At 43.3% G+C, this 20,842-nt stretch overlaps 2 protein-coding genes and 1 long non-coding RNA gene across 3 annotated transcripts; 1 reads left to right on the forward strand and 2 right to left on the reverse strand.

The window, feature by feature from the left end:
- The first annotated feature begins 1,927 nt into the window (after nucleotides 1–1,927).
- Nucleotides 1,928–5,133, forward strand: PSMB6 (proteasome 20S subunit beta 6). The gene is made up of 6 exons (XM_075206377.1): nucleotides 1,928–2,070; nucleotides 3,722–3,789; nucleotides 4,083–4,214; nucleotides 4,372–4,501; nucleotides 4,582–4,726; nucleotides 4,919–5,133. The coding sequence occupies exons 1-6, from the start codon at nucleotides 1,975–1,977 to the stop codon at nucleotides 5,044–5,046; spliced, it is 699 nt and encodes a 232-aa protein (XP_075062478.1). The 5' UTR covers nucleotides 1,928–1,974; the 3' UTR covers nucleotides 5,047–5,133.
- A 298-nt stretch (nucleotides 5,134–5,431) lies between these two features.
- C4H17orf114 (chromosome 4 C17orf114 homolog) lies at nucleotides 5,432–19,042 on the reverse strand. The gene is made up of 4 exons (XM_075205003.1): nucleotides 18,952–19,042; nucleotides 18,540–18,617; nucleotides 7,292–7,372; nucleotides 5,432–6,782 (listed from the first exon to the last, which is right to left on the reverse strand). Exons 3-4 carry the CDS (start codon nucleotides 7,365–7,367, stop codon nucleotides 6,613–6,615), a joined length of 246 nt encoding a protein of 81 aa, XP_075061104.1. The 5' UTR covers nucleotides 7,368–7,372; nucleotides 18,540–18,617; nucleotides 18,952–19,042; the 3' UTR covers nucleotides 5,432–6,612.
- A 429-nt stretch (nucleotides 19,043–19,471) lies between these two features.
- On the reverse strand, nucleotides 19,472–20,662 carry LOC142149692 (uncharacterized). Its single transcript, XR_012690872.1, has 3 exons — nucleotides 20,614–20,662; nucleotides 20,076–20,570; nucleotides 19,472–19,832 (listed from the first exon to the last, which is right to left on the reverse strand). It is a non-coding gene; the product is annotated as an uncharacterized LOC142149692 (long non-coding RNA).
- Between the last annotated feature and the right edge of the window lie 180 nt (nucleotides 20,663–20,842).

Raw genomic sequence — 20,842 nt, forward strand, 5'->3', positions numbered from 1 at the left:
AAATATGACCCACAAACCTAACATTCCCCCTTTAGGAAAACCATCTTGAGTGGTGAAAATTAATCTATGGCCGCTTGTCCATTTTCACATCCAAAGCCAGACTTCTTGTACCCTCCGAAGGGCTCAAAGTCTTAGCTGGCAAAAATAAACACCAAATATTCCAAATGCCAGTAGGCAAACAAAGATAGAAATATAGCATCCGAATTCCAACTTGCCTGCTCTCCAGGAACATTCAGGGCAAGTAGACCACCCTAAGAAAAAAAAAAGACAAAGATTGGTTCTTGTCGCACTAGTGAAGAGCACCAACCCTATATGGTAGTATTAAAGGATAAGTACCTCTTAGTTAATGCCAAAAAGGGGTGCAACCCATTGCTATAATATACATATTATTAGATGAGGAAAGAAGCAGAAGATTGATAGGGTGCACTGGAATCCAGTGCACCCTATCAATCTTCTCCTTCTTTCCTCATCTAACAACAAGTAGACCACCCTCCCAGATACCACCTTTAATCTTATAAAGCAATGATGGCGCAGTTTGAACCATACAGCCTGCCGGATGGGTCCTGATGATTGCGCCATGACCCTGCTGCATGATAGTGCCCCTTCTCTGGGCAAGATATATAAGAAAGTTCACACAGACTTGTTATAGTCCAGGAACATTTATCTTCGCTGTGAATAGTATCCAAATAGTCCAGGAGGTCTCCCCCAACCTCAGTAGTCTCCCGGGTAATCCACATCAATAGGCAACTATGCAGCATTTTACCAGGCTGGCCAGGAAGAGAGGGACTTAGTACAGAAACAGGAGGGCAGAAACATGATAGAGATCAGAACAAGTGAAATAACAAGTGACCGCTGAATATTAGTATCTGAGAATTATGAAGTGACAACCTATGAGGTTATATCTCCCTCTTATGCGTCCGTTAGCTGAGATAAAGGGGGGTGGGTCTTTCATCCCTAGATACACCCCACCGTCACTTACTATGACTCTAGATATGGCCCCCAAACCTCTATAACTTCTTGTAGGAGGATATTATAGCATTTAGTAGTAGCTGAGTAAATATTTCTGATAATGTAGAGTATCTACCACTATTTTATATACAGATAGATGCAATCCTCTTAGCATTTATAGGAACAAAAATGTATCTCTAATGCACAATATTATAAAATTCGGCTTGCAATACACTGCAAAACTCTAAAATATGCAATAATATTACAATAATACTTACTAATCGGGTAAAATTCAGCAGTGTAGGAGCCAATGGAGGTCGTGTTTTACATACAAATTTATTTTACATAGATCAGGCCCCCCAAAAAAAGAATTTTGGTAGAAAAATAGGCAGCGTTCAATGTATGAATTGCGCCTAGCCCCATAGAACCAGCAAGGCCGGCACTTTACATAATTGATGTGGGTCATATCTATATGCCAACCTAAATTAGCCATTTAAGTGTGATAATATTCTGATTTTCCCTGCTAATTACATATCTGCAAAATACAAATGATTTGGTGTTTAAAAAACGTTAGCATGAATAAGTTATTTGATGTTAATGTAACTGGAAAGCAAGTGAGAGAATCAGAAACTACAAGGATCTGATATAGCGCAGATTACACTAATTGCCCTGTATCCAATTTACACATTAGGATACGGCCATCTTAGTACACCCATTCCTCTACTATTACTTGTGGTCCCGCCATCGTGCTACACCAGACTCATCCCCACCACCAACATTCACGTACCCTCTTTGCACAGCCCGCCATCTTAGTACACCCCATGACAATGTCGCTCACTGCTGGGATGTCTCCGCCTTCTTAGTACACCCTATGACTATGTCGCTCTCTGCTGGGATTTCTCCGCCATCTTAGTACACCCCACGACTATGTCGCTCAGTGCTGGGCTTTCTCCGCCATCTTACCACACCCACGGTACCGCGGTGTTTTGTCTCTGACTCCCCCTCCTCCGGCAGACCATTAGAATCATGGCGGCGATGAAGATGCTGTTTCCCGGGGCAGCCCCTCTGACCGGCGGGGAGCCCGCTGAGATGGACTGGATGAGCCGCGAGGTCACCACTGGGGTGAGTACCGGCGGAGGCCGCTGGGGGAGCGGGTCGGTGAAGTACGCGAGGCCCGGGGAAAGCCTGGCAGCTAGGCCGGTGATACAGCAAATCCCTGGCAGCATTGTACTGGGCTGTTACACCGGGTACTCAGTATACATCATGTACAATGACACTGGGTAAAGGCTGCCTGGATGTTGTGGAGCTGTAAGTCTCCGCATGACATAGTTTAGAGAGGATCACTATGACAGGGTATGCTGGGACATGTAGTTCCACAATCCGTGGAGAGTATCAGGTTCCCTAAGTTTACACCTGAGGTCGCTGCTGTATGTAATAATAATGTGTATGTATATATATATATATTTATTACATAATCTGTAGAACAGGACACACATTGCCTTTATAATTGTGTGTATATGGCATACACTGATAAACAGTAATATCTGTATCATGCAGCATACACATACTGCCTTTATAGGGCTTATAGGTGTATACAAGTAGCTATGAGGTTATGTAGTAACAAACATAATCCAGTCCATCATTTCCTATGCAAAATACACCGCAAGATCTCCCATCTTGTAATTTTAGCTATCGTAAGTGTGTATTTGCTGTCATTTGTGTACACCTGAGAATCAGGAATTGCTTGGCAGTATTAGGAGGGAGCTCCTGTCTAATTCTAAAGACTTCCATATGATGTCATCTGATAGTGACTGTGTGGCGTCATCTTCTAATCGGTTCTATCCATTGTAGACTTTTTTAACAATGGACCTCGCAAGGTGGGAAGAAGAAAAGCATATATAAACCGCTCTGTGTTTATTAGATGATGAGCTCTTTGGGCTAGAGTTATCTTTTTGTGAATGCATTTTAATGATCTAAACTAACTGCTTCATATACACATTATTTGCTTGTTTTCTTGCATGAAACGGTCAGTGATATCAGTCTAAGGAACTATCCACTTTGCTGTAATGACCACTTTATTTATTGTATCCCCCATCCTAGCGATTTGGTGAGAGTCACATCTGCACAGTGTCAGGCTGGAGAGACTGGTGTCAGTGGAGGGGTCTCTATGGAATGGTTGGAAATCTAAACAGGTTTTCTATGTGAGATCTTGGTACAACATTAGGCACTATAAAACAGCTTATTCAGATTCGGGGGGCAGGGGAATTCAATTGGCCGTCCTACTTTTTACAGTAACCTGCGAACTATAACCATTATGGTAATAGTGCACTTAAATACCATTATTACAGTAATTTCAACGCCGGCTTTTTGCTCGCAGTTTCCTGAGCCTCAAGTAGAAAGCCGGGTTGATTTTACTGTAATAGAGTTATCGCAGCACTAATCTAGGGGGAATTGAAATCTCCCCTTATTGTTTAGGGGGAAACAAGTGTTCCATTTTCAGATAACCTCTCCTTTTTGGTTTGCATGTGCCTACTTGCAACTTTTACTAACACCAAACGATTCCAACTCCTGATATTGCTACATGGCTGAGAACTATAGGAGAAAGCCAACAAAGAAACAAGTTGCAGAATGCCATGTACAATCCAATAAATAAGGTGGACTAGCCCTTTAAGTATGAATTAACTGAATTGTAGTTTAGTGTCTTCTGTGGTACATCAAGGAAAAGCCTCAGCGATGGGCTCTTAACTATCCACTTATTTTGCTCTCTTCGCAGACCACGATCATGGCTGTAGAGTTTGACGGCGGTGTGGTTCTTGGTGCTGATTCTAGGACGACCACTGGGTACGTACAGCTCTATCCTCGATGAGGTTTACAAAACAAGATGATGGACTTACATGTGTCTGATATCTCGTCACATGGTTCACATTAGTATAACGTTTCTACAAACAGCGCAACATGCAGCACAAATGTCACACAAAAAAAAACACAAATGCAGTTAAAAACATTCCGCGGTGTAAAAAGACGTTGCGTGTGATTTCTGCACTGCTTCCTCTGTAAGAGAGGACGTCATGATTGTATAATGCCAGCTGAGATAGTGGGCAGCACTGAAAGACATGCATCTCTCCTTCCTGCAGTGCGTACATCGCCAACAGAGTAACCGACAAGCTGACTCCAGTACATGATCGGATATTCTGCTGTCGCTCCGGCAGCGCCGCGGACACCCAGGCCATCGCTGATGCCGTCACTTACCAGCTGGGCTTCCACAGGTAAGAACGTGTCCCGTATTTTGACAGCGTTACTATGCTGTTCTTTGTTGCTTGTGTGATTTGTTGCTGTTCTGCATTCATATGAAAAAGACATTGTCATGCAGCGTAAAGGTCTGTGTGCGCCGGTTTGGTGACGCTGTTGTCATGTCTCCTCTAGCATTGAGCTGGGCACCCTGCCCCTCGTACACACAGCCGCCAGCCTCTTCAAGGAGATGTGCTACAAGTATCGGGAGGATCTGATGGCCGGGATCATTGTAGCTGGATGGGATGAAAGGAAGGGGGGCCAGGTGAGATATCAGTCTCCTGTGTTACGTCTCTAGGACACATGATCTGTCCCCGTACTACATATGTTTGTGTTCTCATGCAGGTGTACACCGTGCCCATGGGAGGGATGATGGTTCACCAGCCGTTCTCTATAGGAGGATCCGGAAGTTCCTATATATACGGCTTCGTAGACTCCACATACAAATCAGGAATGACAAAGGAAGAGTGTCTGAAATTCACAGCTAATGGTGAGATCATGTTACACAGATACAGTAACACCTCCATACACTGACTGCAAGCTATGTGCCCCTTTCCCCCTCCTCCTGCGGGGTGACACAGACAGAAGGGAGCTATGAGTCTGTCCCTCCCCCTGCTGGGTGACACATAATACAGTGTGATAATTAGATATATGTATAATGTTTGTCTCTCTCCTCTTACAGCTCTCGCTCTGGCTATGGAGCGGGATGGATCCAGCGGGGGTGTTATACGTCTTGCCGCCATCACAGAGTCAGGGGTGGAGCGACAGGTGATTCTCGGGAACCAGCTACCTCAGTTCCCTGTATCGTGATCATGCCCATGTTTCCCTGTATATGTTCTCCTCTTATGTTTTGTTACTAGGATGATATGACGCAGAATAAAGGCTGGTTCTGATCCAGTGACGTGTGTTTATTACATCCATCGTTCTTGTACAACCTTGTCATGGTTATTGCCCCTGAGAGGGAGCTGCCTGTCCCATGTCGGAAGCTGTCCCATGCCCAGCGATCGCTGCGCTACTTGTGGTGGTGAGGTGCCCTTGTTCTCCCCCCCACAATCCTGACATAATGTCTGCCAGGATAATCACAATACAAATAATGAGCGATAAGTAATAACGACAGATCTATAGACTTACCATGGTTATTCAGCAATCATGTGAAATAAAGAGGTCTAAGAATAGCTTTTTACAAATCATTTTATTGAATAGAACACTAGTTTTGTCTCATTGGTATTCAGGCAAAACTGAATTTCTCTAAAAATACTAAATTCACAGAATCCAATAAATCCCACATTAATACCTAAATATTGCACTTATACATAATGTTTCTCTCTATATAAGCGTAAGATAAGACAGCGCTGGATTTTCGGATCCTAACCAGTCCTGATTCCTGACATCTTGTGTTATGTCAAATGCTGCAATACCCACTCTTGCCAGTGGATGTCACTGTCAACCCACCAGTTGCTTTTAAAGGGGACGGTAGAGGTTTCATCATCATCAGCAGCTATTTATATAGCACCACTAATTCCGCAGCGCTGTACAGAGAACTCGTTCACATCAGTCCCTGCCCCATTGGAGCTTACAGTCTAAATTCCCTAAAACACACACACAGACAGAGAGACACTATGGTCAATTTATTAGCAGCCAATTAACCTATTAGTATGTTTTTGGAGTGTGGGAGGAAACCGGAGCACCCGGAGGAAACCCACGCAAACACGGGGAGAACATACAAACAGGGTTCTGATAGCAGACAGAGGTATTATATGTCGGACCACTGCAAGGGAAGATCTGCAAGGCAGACTGGACACTTTAATGGAAAGTAGATCATTGCTCCAATAATCTGCTCATAGCTTGCAGTGAGGTAGGTAACAGGCTACATCCAATGTCAGCAATGTTGCTCCTATTAGGATATGGTAACTTACCTATGAAGTATGAAATGGATTTCGTACCATATGACAGATATTGCTAGTTCTCTGCCTGCAGACTGTCTATATATTACTAGACACCACTAGGAAGCTCCTTTCAGTAATGAGATGGGACATTGCCAGTGGATTGATGCCCATCGGGGTGTGGTATTGTAAGAATAGTCAGTGGGGTGATCGGGTAAGGCGAGGCCTCAAGCCGTGTTATAAAGTGAGTGTTATATCGGCTACGTCTGTATACTGCAGAATGTTATCAAACGGCATGAGTCCATGTTCCTTTATCAGTGTTTCATGTAGTCATTACATGTCTGTGTCCTCTTCACTAGAGAGTCAGCCTCCACCATTAATGTCCCTATTGATTGTCAACACATTATACTCGTTCCTCGATGGCCGCTCATGCGCAGTCCTAGTTATCGGGGTTACAGAACAGAGGACATGGTAGCTGCAGTTCTGCTTCTGGTCAGAAGGTGGAGTCGTTGGCATTCATGGTGGAGTCCATCTCATGGCGGAAGGACACTCTGGCTTTCCCACTGAAGTAGGCGCGGTTGGACTGGGTCTCCGAATCGCTGCTTGATGAATTGGTGGAGCATAGTCTGGGCTTCTCCTGAGAAGGGGAGGTCGCAGGGGTCTCTGGAAGGGAGAGACAAGGTTAGGGTTACTTGTAGCCTTCATGGTGAGGAGGTTGAGACTCACAACAGAACCAAATCACCCCCTCAGTCTACACTCTTCTTACCTATAGTGTTTATTCCATGTACCTTCCACTGTTTCAGCATAAGCGTTTTACATTATATACAACTCGCTTTTACTTATCTAGTGTAAAATATCCAATCACACTGCTGCCTGCGCTCCCTAACCTACTGCATTTACTATCCAATCACACTGCTGCCTGCGCTCCCTAACTCCCCCCTCCGTGCACTATCCAATCACACTGCTCCCTGCGTTCCCTGACTTTCCCCCGCGCTCTATCCAATCCACAATACTTACTGTACACGGCACACAATATTCAATGACACTGTTACCTGTGGACCCCTTCATCCATGCTCTATACAGTCACTCTTCTCAGTGTGGACTCCTAGTGTAGGGCACTATCTTCCCCCCCTGTCCCTCTTTACAGTGACACCCTCCCTGTAGGCACTTACCTTCCTGATTTTTGCTTCTCTTCCGTTCTTTCCTCCTTCCGTACCAGGGAAAGCACAGCAGATATTTCACCCCCATCTTGGCTAGGAGGAACATGAGAGAAAAGGGGTCACTGAGGATTAAACTCTCACTTTATCCATGTGTGTGACTACAACATGCCATCTTTATCCATGTGTGTGACTACAACATACCACCCTTATCATGTGTGACTACAACATACCACCTTCATCCATGTGTGTGACTACAACATACCACCTTTATCATGTGTGACTACAACATACCACCTTTATCATGTGTGACTACAACATACCACCTTTATCATGTGTGACTACAACATACCACTTTTATCCATGTGTGTGACTACAACATACCACCCTTATCCATGTGTGTGACTACAACATACCACCTTTATCCATGTGTGTGACTACAACATACCACCTTCATCCATGTGTGTGACTACAACATACCACCTTTATCCATGTGTGTGACTTCAACATACCACCTTTATCCATGTGTGTGACTACAACATACCACCTTTATCCATGTGTGTGACTACAACATACCACCTTTATCCATGTGTGTGACTACAACATACCACCCTTATCCATGTGTGTGACTACAACATACCACCTTTATCCATGTGTGTGACTACAACATACCACCTTTATCCATGTGTGACTACAACATACCACCCTTATCCATGTGTGACTACAACATACCACCTTTATCCATGTGTGTGACTACAACATACCACCTTTATCCATGTGTGTGACTACAACATACCACCTTTATCCATGTGTGTGACTACAACATACCACCCTTATCCATGTGTGTGACTACAACATACCACCTTTATCCATGTGTGTGACTACAACATACCACCTTTATCCATGTGTGACTACAACATACCACCCTTATCCATGTGTGACTACAACATACCACCCTTATCCATGTGTGACTACAACATACCACCCTTATCCATGTGTGACTATAACATACCACCTTTATCCATGTGTGTGACTACAACATACCACCTTTATCCATGTGTGTGACTACAACATACCACCTTTATCCATGTGTGTGACTACAACATACCACCCTTATCCATGTGTGTGACTACAACATACCACCTTTATCCATGTGTGTGACTACAACATACCACCTTTATCCATGTGTGTGACTACAACATACCACCTTTATCATGTGTGTGACTACAACATACCACCTTTATCCATGTGTGTGACTACAACATACCACCTTTATCCATGTGTGTGACTACAACATACCACCTTTATCCATGTGTGACTACAACATACCACCTTTATCCATGTGTGTGACTACAACATACCACCCTTATCCATGTGTGTGACTACAGCATACCACCTTTATCCATGTGTGTGACTACAACATACCACCTTTATCCATGTGTGTGACTACAACATACCACCTTTATCCATGTGTGTGACTACAACATACCACCCTTATCCATGTGTGACTACAACATACCACCCTTATCCATGTGTGTGACTACAACATACCACCTTTATCCATGTGTGTGACTACAACATACCACCCTTATCCATGTGTGACTACAACATACCACCTTTATCCATGTGTGTGACTACAACAAACCACCTTTATCCATGTGTGTGACTACAACAAACCACCTTTATCCATGTGTGTGACTACAACATACCACCTTTATCCATGTGTGTGACTACAACATACCACCTTTATCCACGTGTGTGACTACAACATACCACCCTTATCCATGTGTGTGACTACAGCATACCACCTTTATCCATGTGTGTGACTACAACATACCACCTTTATCCATGTGTGTGACTACAACATACCACCTTTATCCATGTGTGTGACTACAACATACCACCTTTATCCATGTGTGTGACTACAACATACCACCTTTATCCATGTGTGTGACTACAACATACCACCCTTATCCATGTGTGACTACAACATACCACCCTTATCCATGTGTGTGACTACAACATACCACCCTTATCCATGTGTGTGACTACAACATACCACCTTTATCCATGTGTGTGACTACAACATACCACCTTTATCCATGTGTGTGACTACAACATACCACCTTTATCATGTGTGTGACTACAACATACCACCTTTATCCATGTGTGTGACTACAACATACCACCTTTATCCATGTGTGTGACTACAACATACCACCCTTATCCATGTGTGTGACTACAACATACCACCCTTATCCATGTGTGTGACTACAACATACCACCCTTATCCATGTGTGTGACTACAACATACCATCCTTATTCATGTGTGTGACTACAACATACCACCTTTATCCATGTGTGTTACTACAACATACCACCTTTATCATGTGTGTGACTACAACATACCACCTTTATCCATGTGTGTGACTACAACATACCACCTTTATCATGTGTGACTACAACATACCACCTTTGTCATGTGTGACCACAACATACCACCTTTATCATGTGACTACAACATACCACCTTTATCATGTGTGACTACAACATACCACCGTTATCATGTGTGACTACAACATACCACTTTTATCCATGTGTGTGACTACAACATACCACCTTTATCATGTGTGACTACAACATACCACCTTTATCCATGTGTGTGACTACAACATACCACCTTTATCATGTGTGACTACAACATACCACCCATATCCATGTGTGTGACTACAACATACCACCCATATCCATGTGTGTGACTACAACATACCACCTTTATCCATGTGTGTGACTACAACATACCACCTTTATCCATGTGTGTGACTTCAACATACCACCTTTATCATGTGTGTGACTACAACATACCACCTTTATTCATGTGTGTGACTTCAACATACCACCCATATCCATGTGTGTGACTACAACATACCACCTTTATCCATGTGTGTGACTACAACATACCACCTTTATCCATGTGTGTGACTTCAACATACCACCTTTATCATGTGTGTGACTACAACATACCACCTTTATCCGTGTGTGTGTGTGTGACTACAACATACCACCTTTATCCATGTGTGTGACTACAACATACCACCCTTATCCATGTGTGTGACTACAACATACCACCTTTATCCGTGTGTGTGTGTGACTACAACATACCACCTTTATCCATGTGTGTGACTACAACATACCACCTTTATCCATGTGTGTGACTACAACATACCACCTTTATCCATGTGTGTGACTACAGCATACCACCTTTATCATGTGTGTGACTACAACATACCACCTTTATCCATGTGTGTGACTACAACATACCACCTTTATCCATGTGTGTGACTACAACATACCACCTTTATCATGTGTGTGACTACAACATACCACCTTTATCCATGTGTGTGACTACAACATACCACCTTTATCCATGTGTGTGACTACAACATACCACCTTTATCATGTGTGTGACTACAACATACCACCTTTATCCATGTGTGTGACTACAACATACCACCTTTATCCATGTGTGTGACTACAACATACCACCCTTATCCATGTGTGTGACTACAACATACCACCTTTATCATGTGTGTGACTACAACATACCACCTTTATCATGTGTGTGACTACAACATACCACCGTTATCCATGTGTGTGACTACAACATATCACCTTTATCATGTGTGTGACTACAACATACCACCTTTATCCATGTGTGTGACTACAACATACCACCGTTATCCATGTGTGTGACTACAACATACCACCTTTATCATGTGTGTGACTACAACATACCACCTTTATCCATGTGTGTGACTACAACATACCACCTTTATCATGTGTGTGACTACAACATACCACCTTTATCCATGTGTGTGACTACAACATATCACCTTTATCCATGTGTGTGACTACAACATACCACCTTTATCATGTGTGTGACTACAACATACCACCTTTATCCATGTGTGTGACTACAACATACCACCCTTATCCATGTGTGTGACTACAACATACCACCTTTATCATGTGTGTGACTACAACATACCACCTTTATCATGTGTGTGACTACAACATACCACCGTTATCCATGTGTGTGACTACAACATATCACCTTTATCATGTGTGTGACTACAACATACCACCTTTATCCATGTGTGTGACTACAACATACCACCTTTATCATGTGTGTGACTACAACATACCACCTTTATCCATGTGTGTGACTACAACATATCACCTTTATCCATGTGTGTGACTACAACATACCACCGTTATCCTTGTGTGTGACTACAACATACCACCTTTATCATGTGTGTGACTACAACATACCACCTTTATCATGTGTGTGACTACAACATACCACCGTTATCCATGTGTGTGACTACAACATATCACCTTTATCATGTGTGTGACTACAACATACCACCGTTATCCATGTGTGTGACTACAACATACCACCTTTATCATGTGTGTGACTACAACATACCACCTTTATCCATGTGTGTGACTACAACATACCACCTTTATCCATGTGTGTGACTACAACATACCACCTTTATCATGTGTGACTACAACATACTACTTTTATCCATAACTCATCTATAACATATACATCGGAGGCGTGGGAGGGTTTCTATGTACATACAGGAGGACATAGCTCACATACCAATCATACCTCTATCACACACTATATACAGTACATATTTCTATAGAGCTCAGACCCCTCACACCCACTGCTTGTGGCAGGTTTCAGAGGCCGTGTGCGTGTTTGTATAAGTATATATATATATATATATATATTACAGTCTTTTCACTATATGGTGACATTAAGGGGGGTATTCAATTGTTAGCGAGACCGCTAAAATACTCGCGCTCCAAAAATATTACCGTTAATACGGTAATATTGCCCGTAAATACCTTTAATACGGTAATTTACTCGCTGGATTTCTCAGGGAGCTGCGAGCTGAAATTCAGCGAGATATTACCGTATTAACGGTAATATTTTTGGAGCGCAAGTATTTTAGCGGTCTCGCTAACAATTGAATACCCCCCCTAAGACACCTGACAATTTGAAGGATTATTATAAAATGCAGCCTCAACGCTCCAAAATTGGAAACCGTAATGGTAGCGCTTCAGATGTGACACTGGCGTCCTGACCAGGAATGCTGCGTGCAGCTCTATAACCGCTGAAGCGCTCTCCATTCAGTTTAGTGCTACACTCTTAGGGGTAAATGTATCAAGGTACGATTTTGAAAATCCTGAGATATTCTCGGGAGAGCTGAAACTCGCTGATGTATGAAGCTGAGGTTTGATGTAAAATCACCAGAGATGTGTTTTTGTCAAAAGCGCTATTTCAAAAATTGATGGAGATCAAAGTCCCGACTGTTTGTCACTCTGGCTATACAAGTCTCAAATGTATGAAGCTGCGAATAAGCAAACTCCAGAATTTTATGTAAAAATTACTAAATACAACCCCTGCATCCTAGCTGCGAGATTAGTAAACACATCACTGTTATACAGCCACAGATGTCAAAAGTTTAAAAAATTATAAATCTTTAGAAAAAAATGTGTGGGGTGCTCCTATCCGAGCACTATTAACCCTAGTGCTTCCAGCCTACTGCTGGTTGCGTGAAAATCGGGGAAAAATTTGCGTGGTTTTCAAGCAACCAGCACTAGGCAAACCAGCCGGGGTGGTTGGCACTATAGCAGGGGGACATACAGCAGCAAATCCCTAGAGATAACCAGCAATTTTGAAGATCTGCAGACTTGGGCACCTCTTGCCTTAAAAATTCTTATTATATATGCCACACAGTCATATGTGTTCTCACGCGGTCCGTTCTGTCAGGTGCAGCTCGCTGTGGTTTCCATTATTTTCCGTAAATGACTAGAGATGTTTTTCACAACAAAACGTTGTGGCAGCCTCTGGCGATGAGGTATAGGAAAGGTCAGGTGTCACGAGGTCACAGTGCACAGCAGCCCAGGGAGCGCCTTCAGCAGACCTTTACCCAGGGCGGCACAGTGGTTAGCATTGCTGCTGGAGTCATGAGTTTGACTTTCCCATAGAACACAGAACCTTACAGACAGCCGCTGTAAACAGGGGGAACATACATGGGGAATACTCTAGTGAATTGACGGAGAGATTATAACGATGAATAATTCCACAGTACGACCAATCCCATATGTTTCTTATTAGAGGGACGGGGGAGAGGACAAAGAAAATAACTTGTATATGGCTTCTGCACATACACTCCGAACTGCATTACCTTATAGGGGAATAGCGCACTTTATTTTTAGGACACAACAATCTATTTAAATTCCCAGATAACAAATCATTTGTGCGGACAGAACGGCAACGTTCTCTGTACGGAACCTTGTGCGTCCTTGTGTTCTATCGGAGAGTAGTGGTCCTAATCCACTGTCAGTGATTCCTTTACACACACCCTTTCCCGGGGCAAATGTTACACCCAGTTTGCTCTTATCACTAAATCAGTCCCTAGGGGTATATTTACTAAACTGTGGGTTTAAAAAAGTGGAGATGTTGCCTATAGCAACCAATCAGATTCTAGTTATCATTTCTCTAGTACATTCTACAAAATGACAGCTAGAATCTGATTGGTTGCTATAGGCAACATCTCCGCAGTTTAGTAAATATACCCCTTAGTGTTCCATGATTCCAGGACGATGGTCATATCCAGCATAATTCCAGATATTTTTGGCAGTGTAACCTAGGTGTCGTCATTAGGGCAATTTTCTTTGGAAATGTAAATAAACAGGCTATTTATTATAGGCTTCAATGGTGGTGGTTAATCCCATTTTAATATCCATAACCCAGAGTGCTGAAAAAGGTCACGTACACAGGTAGCAGTACAGAAGAAAATGTCTGTGAGTAGGTTGTGTTGTACAGGACTAATCTCATCCCCTGACGTGAATGGCAAGGAAGTCTGGGAAATGATTTATCTGTACTGGTTGTCCACACAGAGATATCAGAGAGTAATATCACCTTCCTCTGTGCTACTCTAATATGGAAACTGTGGTTCAGTATCTGTGCTCAGAGCACACATTAATAAACAGACCTTCCCAGGCTACCTGAGAAAAAGCAAATATACGTGGAGACAATGTCATCCACATACATTCCATGTACATCTATAGTGTACAACGCGCTGCAACTTGTACGTCTGAGCTGCCGTTTACCCTGCAGTGCCGGTGTAATACACAGGTATGTGATCAGGAGAGAGACACAACATGTGCTCCGTCATACTATCTAACCTGCCTGCTGCGGTGGAACTACAAGTTCCAGCAATCCCAATATACCTAGGTGCCCTGCTTTTTATGTGGCTGGGAGTTATGCTGGTAGGGGTCACAGATTGCTCAAGGACTAGCTGCTAATTATTGTTTATCAGTATTACAGAAGGCGGAGCTGTAGTGAACGTGGGGACGCTCCGCCCGTGGATAACAACCAGCTGACAAGGGACAACTCTGACTGAGCTATCGCTGTTATCTTCAATCTGTGTGCCCTGAAAATAAAACAACCACTTTAGTCACTGATGACCCCGATGTAAAGGGCTGCATTTAGAATCTACTGTGCAGTGCGACCCTGCACAATTGGTGTTTCTGTAACAGTTAGTTCCATTCATACAATTCATATTCCAGAGGGCTCAGTTTAGAGGGAACAGCTGTCTCTCCTCTCCCCCTCTTCCCTTCTCCGGGCTCCTGGGACTAGTGCTAATGGGGATTTTGGATAAACATTTCTCATTCTCTAATCCCCCTGAGCCCACGCTGAGCCCATTAAAGGCACGGTAGCGCATTCCTTTCAAATCCCTTTTCATTAATAGACTATCAAACTTTCTAAAAAGTAAAAGTGGAGGTGTTGCCCGTAGCAACCTATCAGATTCTAGCTAGTGCATTCTGGATAATGATAGCTTTAATCTGATTGGTTCAGGGCAAGTCTCATTACAGATTATATGTGCAGTGTCTGATAAACGGCAACTTTAGGGAAGTTAACCCAATTTAAAAAAAATTTAAAAAAAGAGTTAATTATTAGTGATTTATCAGTGCTGCACTGCTTTAATTCATACTTGCCAACTCTCCCGGAATGTCCGGGAGACTCCCGCATTTTGCGAGAGTCTCACGGACTCCAGGGAGAGTGTGGCAATCTCCCGGATCTGCCCACTTCCTAGTGAAGTGGGCAGAATTATATCCAAAACGCTGCGATTCACCAGGAATCGCAGCATTTGGCCCTGTCCCCTGCTGTAAAATGACGCATTTGCGTCATTACGTCACGGGGGTGGGTCCAAAACGACGCACTTTTGAAGCCCCCCCCCCATCACGCCCACCTCCCCCGGCAGGCTCCCGGAAAACTAATTTCAAAAGTTGGTAAGTATGCTTTAATTAGAACGCTATAAGAATTAGACCTGATCGTTGGTGAAGCTGGAAATCACGCCACCCTTTAAAGTGGAAGGTCTGCGGGGCTCGCTTCATAAAAGGAAAGGCTTGGCCCAGCCATCGCCAGGCATTTAGTGAATTAAAGTAAGGAAGTTGCTTTACCTAACAAAAAATACCGCCTCCTACCTCAAGAGAAAATTGCGTGCGCTTCCCCCTAATTCCCCAGTCTATGCTGTGACCTCAAGAAAATATACTAATGAATGGTGTCTGGCACACAGGAATGTATACACTAGCATAGTTTTAGGTGACTGCCAATTCTTTGCCTGATCTCGTATTTTGAAGCCTTTCCTGACATTGCCACACCCACAGAACCCGCCCTACAGCGGCCAAATGTGAAAAACTTCGGCACTCCCTTATATATGAGTGTTTCTGTTTCATTTAAAATCGAATTTTAATGAGGTCTCCTCACGCCGTGGTACATGTACTCTCCTAGAGTACCTTAAACAAAGGAATGGTTACTTAAAAGTCAACCCAAAATAACAGCGATCGAAGCAAAGTAAAAATATATAGACACAACTTATTTTTATACAAGTTTACAGATATTAGGGTACCAGATTAGACATGTTAATCTGTGCACATGTAATACAAAGGACATTTTAATCATTTTATGTGAATTATTAAAAACACTTTATTCCCAATTTTTTTGGGACTGTCAAGATTGCTGGGATCCAAAAGGGGCAGATCTTAGCAATTTGGGGGTATGGTCTCTGGGAAACGATGGGCGTGGTTACCGGGTTGAGGGGAAATATTTTCTCCCAATTTTTATCCCCCTGCAAATTTGGGACACAAATAATCTGATTTGTAAATAGTGAATCTCTATGGATCCAGAAATAGTCCTATGCACCCTAATTAGTGGTAAGGGTCATCCCCCGGACACAGTTTACAGCAAATAGGATCACAAAATGGTCCATTGTGAGGGTTTGTCAGTAATGGCTGCATTGTATGCGTTGTTTAAATACTTACCCTGTAAATAGATTACAGAGGAGATGGGGGGGGGGGGGGGATAGAATGGAAGATCACACAGAACTCATCTAGATACCATAATTTTCCTATAGACAAACACAAATCTCCCACTCTGGGGCCAAAATGATGCGATTCACCGCAAATCGCGTCATTTTGACAGCAAGTTGCCGTTTGCGGGATACTTGCCTGCTCTCCCGGGAGTCCGGGGGACCTACCCGAATTTCGGGAGTCTCCGGACATTCCGAGAAAGTTGGCAAGTATGAAGTAAATTGTGGGGCTCTAAATAAACGCACGGCCTAATATAAATGTCTGCAACAAATGTTGCACAGGGACTTTATTATGAACAAGATAAATATCCAACAATAGGGAACAGAATCCAGATGGGATCTCTGTCACTCTGTGTAGATGAAGAACAATCTGTGATCAGAATGTGATCACATTTGCTATAATATAAAGCACTGTAGGAGCGGTGTAACACACTATTGAAAATTTAAATATACTTATATATAATGCATTTAAAAAAAAATTCAATTTCCTCAATGTCTTCCTACATTGTTCCTGTTTCTTATACAATTATACCCTGTTGGAAAAGTTAAACTAGAGGTCACATTCTGTATAATTAACATTTTTTGTGTTTTAAAACAGAACATGATTGGGATTGGAATTAAAGTTCAAATTATTTGAAGGAGCCAGTTTTACTGATAGCCGTAGATGTCCTAGAAGTACAGAGAGCATTTGTTTCTTGGAGTGTGAGATGATCCAGAGAATATATTAATACGTATCGGTTGTGCTAGCTGGAAGGGAGCAATGATCTGCAGAACTCTGTAGAGTGCAGCAATGTGATAATCTGCAGGATATATCACTATGTATCTGTCAGGGGGTAGATGGGACAGAGCAATGTTCTGCAGATCTCTAGAGAGCTCAGTAATGTAATAATCTGCAGGATATATCACTATGTATCGGTTAGGGGGTAGATGGGACAAAGCAATGTTCTGCAGATCTATAGAGAGGTTAGCAATGTAATAATCTGCAGAATATATAATTATGTATCTGCCAGGGGATAGATGGAACAGAGCAATGATCTGCAGATCTATAGAGTGCTCAGTAATGTAATAATCTGCAGGATATATCACTATGTATCTGTCAGGGGGTAAATGGGATAGAGCAATTTTCTGCAGATCTCTAGAGAGGTAAGTAATTAATAATCTGCAGAATATATCACTATGTATCTGTCAGGGGGTAAATGGGACAGAGCAATGTTCTGCAGATCTCTAGAGAGTTAAGTAATGTAATAATCTGCAGATTATATCACTATGTATCTACGGTAGATGGAACAGAGCAATGTTCTGCAGATCTCTAGAGAGGTCAGTAATATAATAATCTGCAGAATATAACACTGTGTATCTGTGAGGGGTAGATGGAACAGAGTAATGTTCTGCAGATCTCTATAGAGGTCAGTAATGTAATAATCTGCAAAATATATCACTATGTATCTGTCAGTGGGTAGATGGGACAGAGCAATGTTCTGCAGAGCTCTATAGAGGTCAGTAATGTAATAATCTGCAGAATATATCACTATGTATCTGTCAGGGGGTAGATGGGACAGAGCAATGTTCTGCAGATTTCTAGATATGAGATAGATGTCTGTAACTAATATTCTTAGAATGATACAATTAAGCCAACAACTAACTAGCAAAGAGTTACCACGTTATTCCGAATAGTATACATGCTTAGGTTGATATGTTCAGCTACTCCTTGCTACCCTGTGTAAAGTGACCTTATTCCCCACTTGCTGCAGGCATGCTGAACCCAAAAGCTTGCAATCTCCCCCTCCCGTATTACAAAGCAGACTCACCTTTCCCTCCTGGCTCCGGGGTACAAAGTTTTCAAAGTTTTCAGCACGTCCTCGATGCAGAGAACTCCCAACGGGGACCTATAGAAAGAAACTGGTTTTTCCACATCCAAAAAAGAGAGTTCTTGTACTGTGTAACCTCACACGCACACAGATCGTAGCGATCTCTGCAGCTGAATCATCAATGCGGTCTCTGTCAGCTCCCACACAGTCCTCCTGACCTTACACATACTTGTGTGTGTGTGTATATGTGTATATATATGTATATATATGTATGTGTGTGTGTATCTATGTCTGATTTACACACACATGTATGTACATTATCAGAGTCATGAGCGCACCATCTGCCTGTGCACAGCTGCAGTTCCACTGACCACACAAACACATCTGCACACAATCTGTGTGACACACTCACCCTCAGTGTCTCTCCTCCTGTGTATTACCCCGAGCTCACACTTCTGCAGACTGTGTATGTGAGTGTGTATCACATGACTCTCCTCCCACTGTGGTCTCCTTACCTAATCTTAGCTCCCTTATCTCCTCTATATACACATAGGACACTGCCCATTTAACGCTTAACATACATACAAATAGGTGTATGTACACATGGCACTGCCCCTTTAACTGCTCATTTACATAATTATATGAATGTACATAACGCGTAATGTATGCAGATTACTCCCTGCTGGCTACTACTGAGCTTAATTATACTTGTATATAGCAACAACTTCTAATATACAGACATCTGGAAACATTGACCTCTCCCCTCCTCCTAATACACAGACATCAGGATACTCTGACCTCTCCCTCCTTCTAATACACAGACATCAGGACACCTCACCTCATCCTAATACATAGACATCAGGACACACCGACCTCTCCCCTCCCCTCCCCCTAATACACAGACATCAGGACACATTGACCTCTCTCCTCCTCCTAATACACAGACATCAGGACACACTGACCTCTCCCCTCCTCCTAATACACAGACATCAGGACACCTCACCTCATCCTTATACACAGACATCAGCACACACCGACCTCTCCCCTCCTCCTAATACACAGACATCAGGACACACTGACCTCTCCCCTCCTCCTAATACACAGACATCAGGACACACTGACCTCTCCCCTCCTCCTAATACACAGACATCAGGACACACTGACCTCTCCCTCCTCCTAATACACAGACATCAGGACACACCGACCTCTCCCCTCCTCCTAATACACAGACATCAGGACACACTGACCTCTCCCCTCCTCCTAATACACAGACATCAGGACACACTGACCTCTCTCCCTCCTCCTAATACACAGACATCAGGACACACTGACCTCTCCCCTCCTCCTAATACACAGACATCAGGACACACTGATCTCTCCTCCTAATACACAGACATCAGGACACACCGACCTCTCCCCTCCTCCTAATACACAGACATCAGAACACATTGACCTCTCTCCTCCTCCTAATACACAGACATCAGGACACACTGACCTCTCCCCTCCTCCTAATACACAGACATCAGGACACCTCACCTCATCCTTATACACAGACATCAGGACACACCGACCTCTCCCCTCCTCCTAATACACAGACATCAGGACACACCGACCTCTCCCCTCCTCCTAATATACAGACATCAGGACACACTGACCTCTCTCCCTCCTAATACACAGACATCAGGACACACCGACCTCTCTCCCTCCTCCTAATACACAGACATCAGGACACACTGACCTCTCCCCTCCTCCTAATACACAGACATCAGGACACACCGACCTCTCTCCTCCTCCTAATACACAGACATCAGGACACACTGACCTCTCCCCTCCTCCTAATACACAGACATCAGGACACACTGACCTCTCCCCTCCTCCTAATACACAGACATCAGGACACACCGACCTCTCTCCTCCTCCTAATACACAGACATCAGGACACACTGACCTCTCCCCTCCTCCTAATACACAGACATCAGGACACACTGACCTCTCCCTCCTCCTAATACACAGACATCAGGACACACTGACCTCTCTCCCTCCTCCTAATACATAGACATCAGGACACACTGACCTCTCTCCTCCTCCTAATACACAGACATCAGGACACACTGACCTCTCCCTCCTCCTAATACACAGACATCAGGACACACATAAGACATTGGATGTTGAAGTACAAACGTTGTGATAGACGCTGATTTCATCTTGTTAAATGGCAGAATGTCTTCTGGAGACCATAGAGAAGATTTATCTCTTTGTTGGTTAATGCAGTTATAGGATCGTCATCAGTTGATAACTCCTAG

This window comes from Mixophyes fleayi, chromosome 4 (assembly GCF_038048845.1).
Source record: "Mixophyes fleayi isolate aMixFle1 chromosome 4, aMixFle1.hap1, whole genome shotgun sequence".
NCBI lineage: Eukaryota > Metazoa > Chordata > Amphibia > Anura > Limnodynastidae > Mixophyes > Mixophyes fleayi.

Excerpts from the sequence above, each read along its gene's own strand:
- PSMB6 (XM_075206377.1), top strand. The coding sequence starts at position 1,975 with ATGGCGGCGATGAAGATGCTGTTTCCCGGGGCAGCCCCTCTGACCGGC. Across the intron at positions 4,215-4,371 it reads TACCAGCTGGGCTTCCACAG|CATTGAGCTGGGCACCCTGC; the intron begins GTAAGAACGTGT and ends TGTCTCCTCTAG. Across the intron at positions 4,727-4,918 it reads TCTGAAATTCACAGCTAATG|CTCTCGCTCTGGCTATGGAG; the intron begins GTGAGATCATGT and ends CTCCTCTTACAG.
- C4H17orf114 (XM_075205003.1), bottom strand. The coding sequence starts at position 7,367 with ATGGGGGTGAAATATCTGCTGTGCTTTCCCTGGTACGGAAGGAGGAAA. Across the intron at positions 6,783-7,291 it reads GAGAAGCAAAAATCAGGAAG|AGACCCCTGCGACCTCCCCT; the intron begins GTAAGTGCCTAC and ends TCTCCCTTCCAG.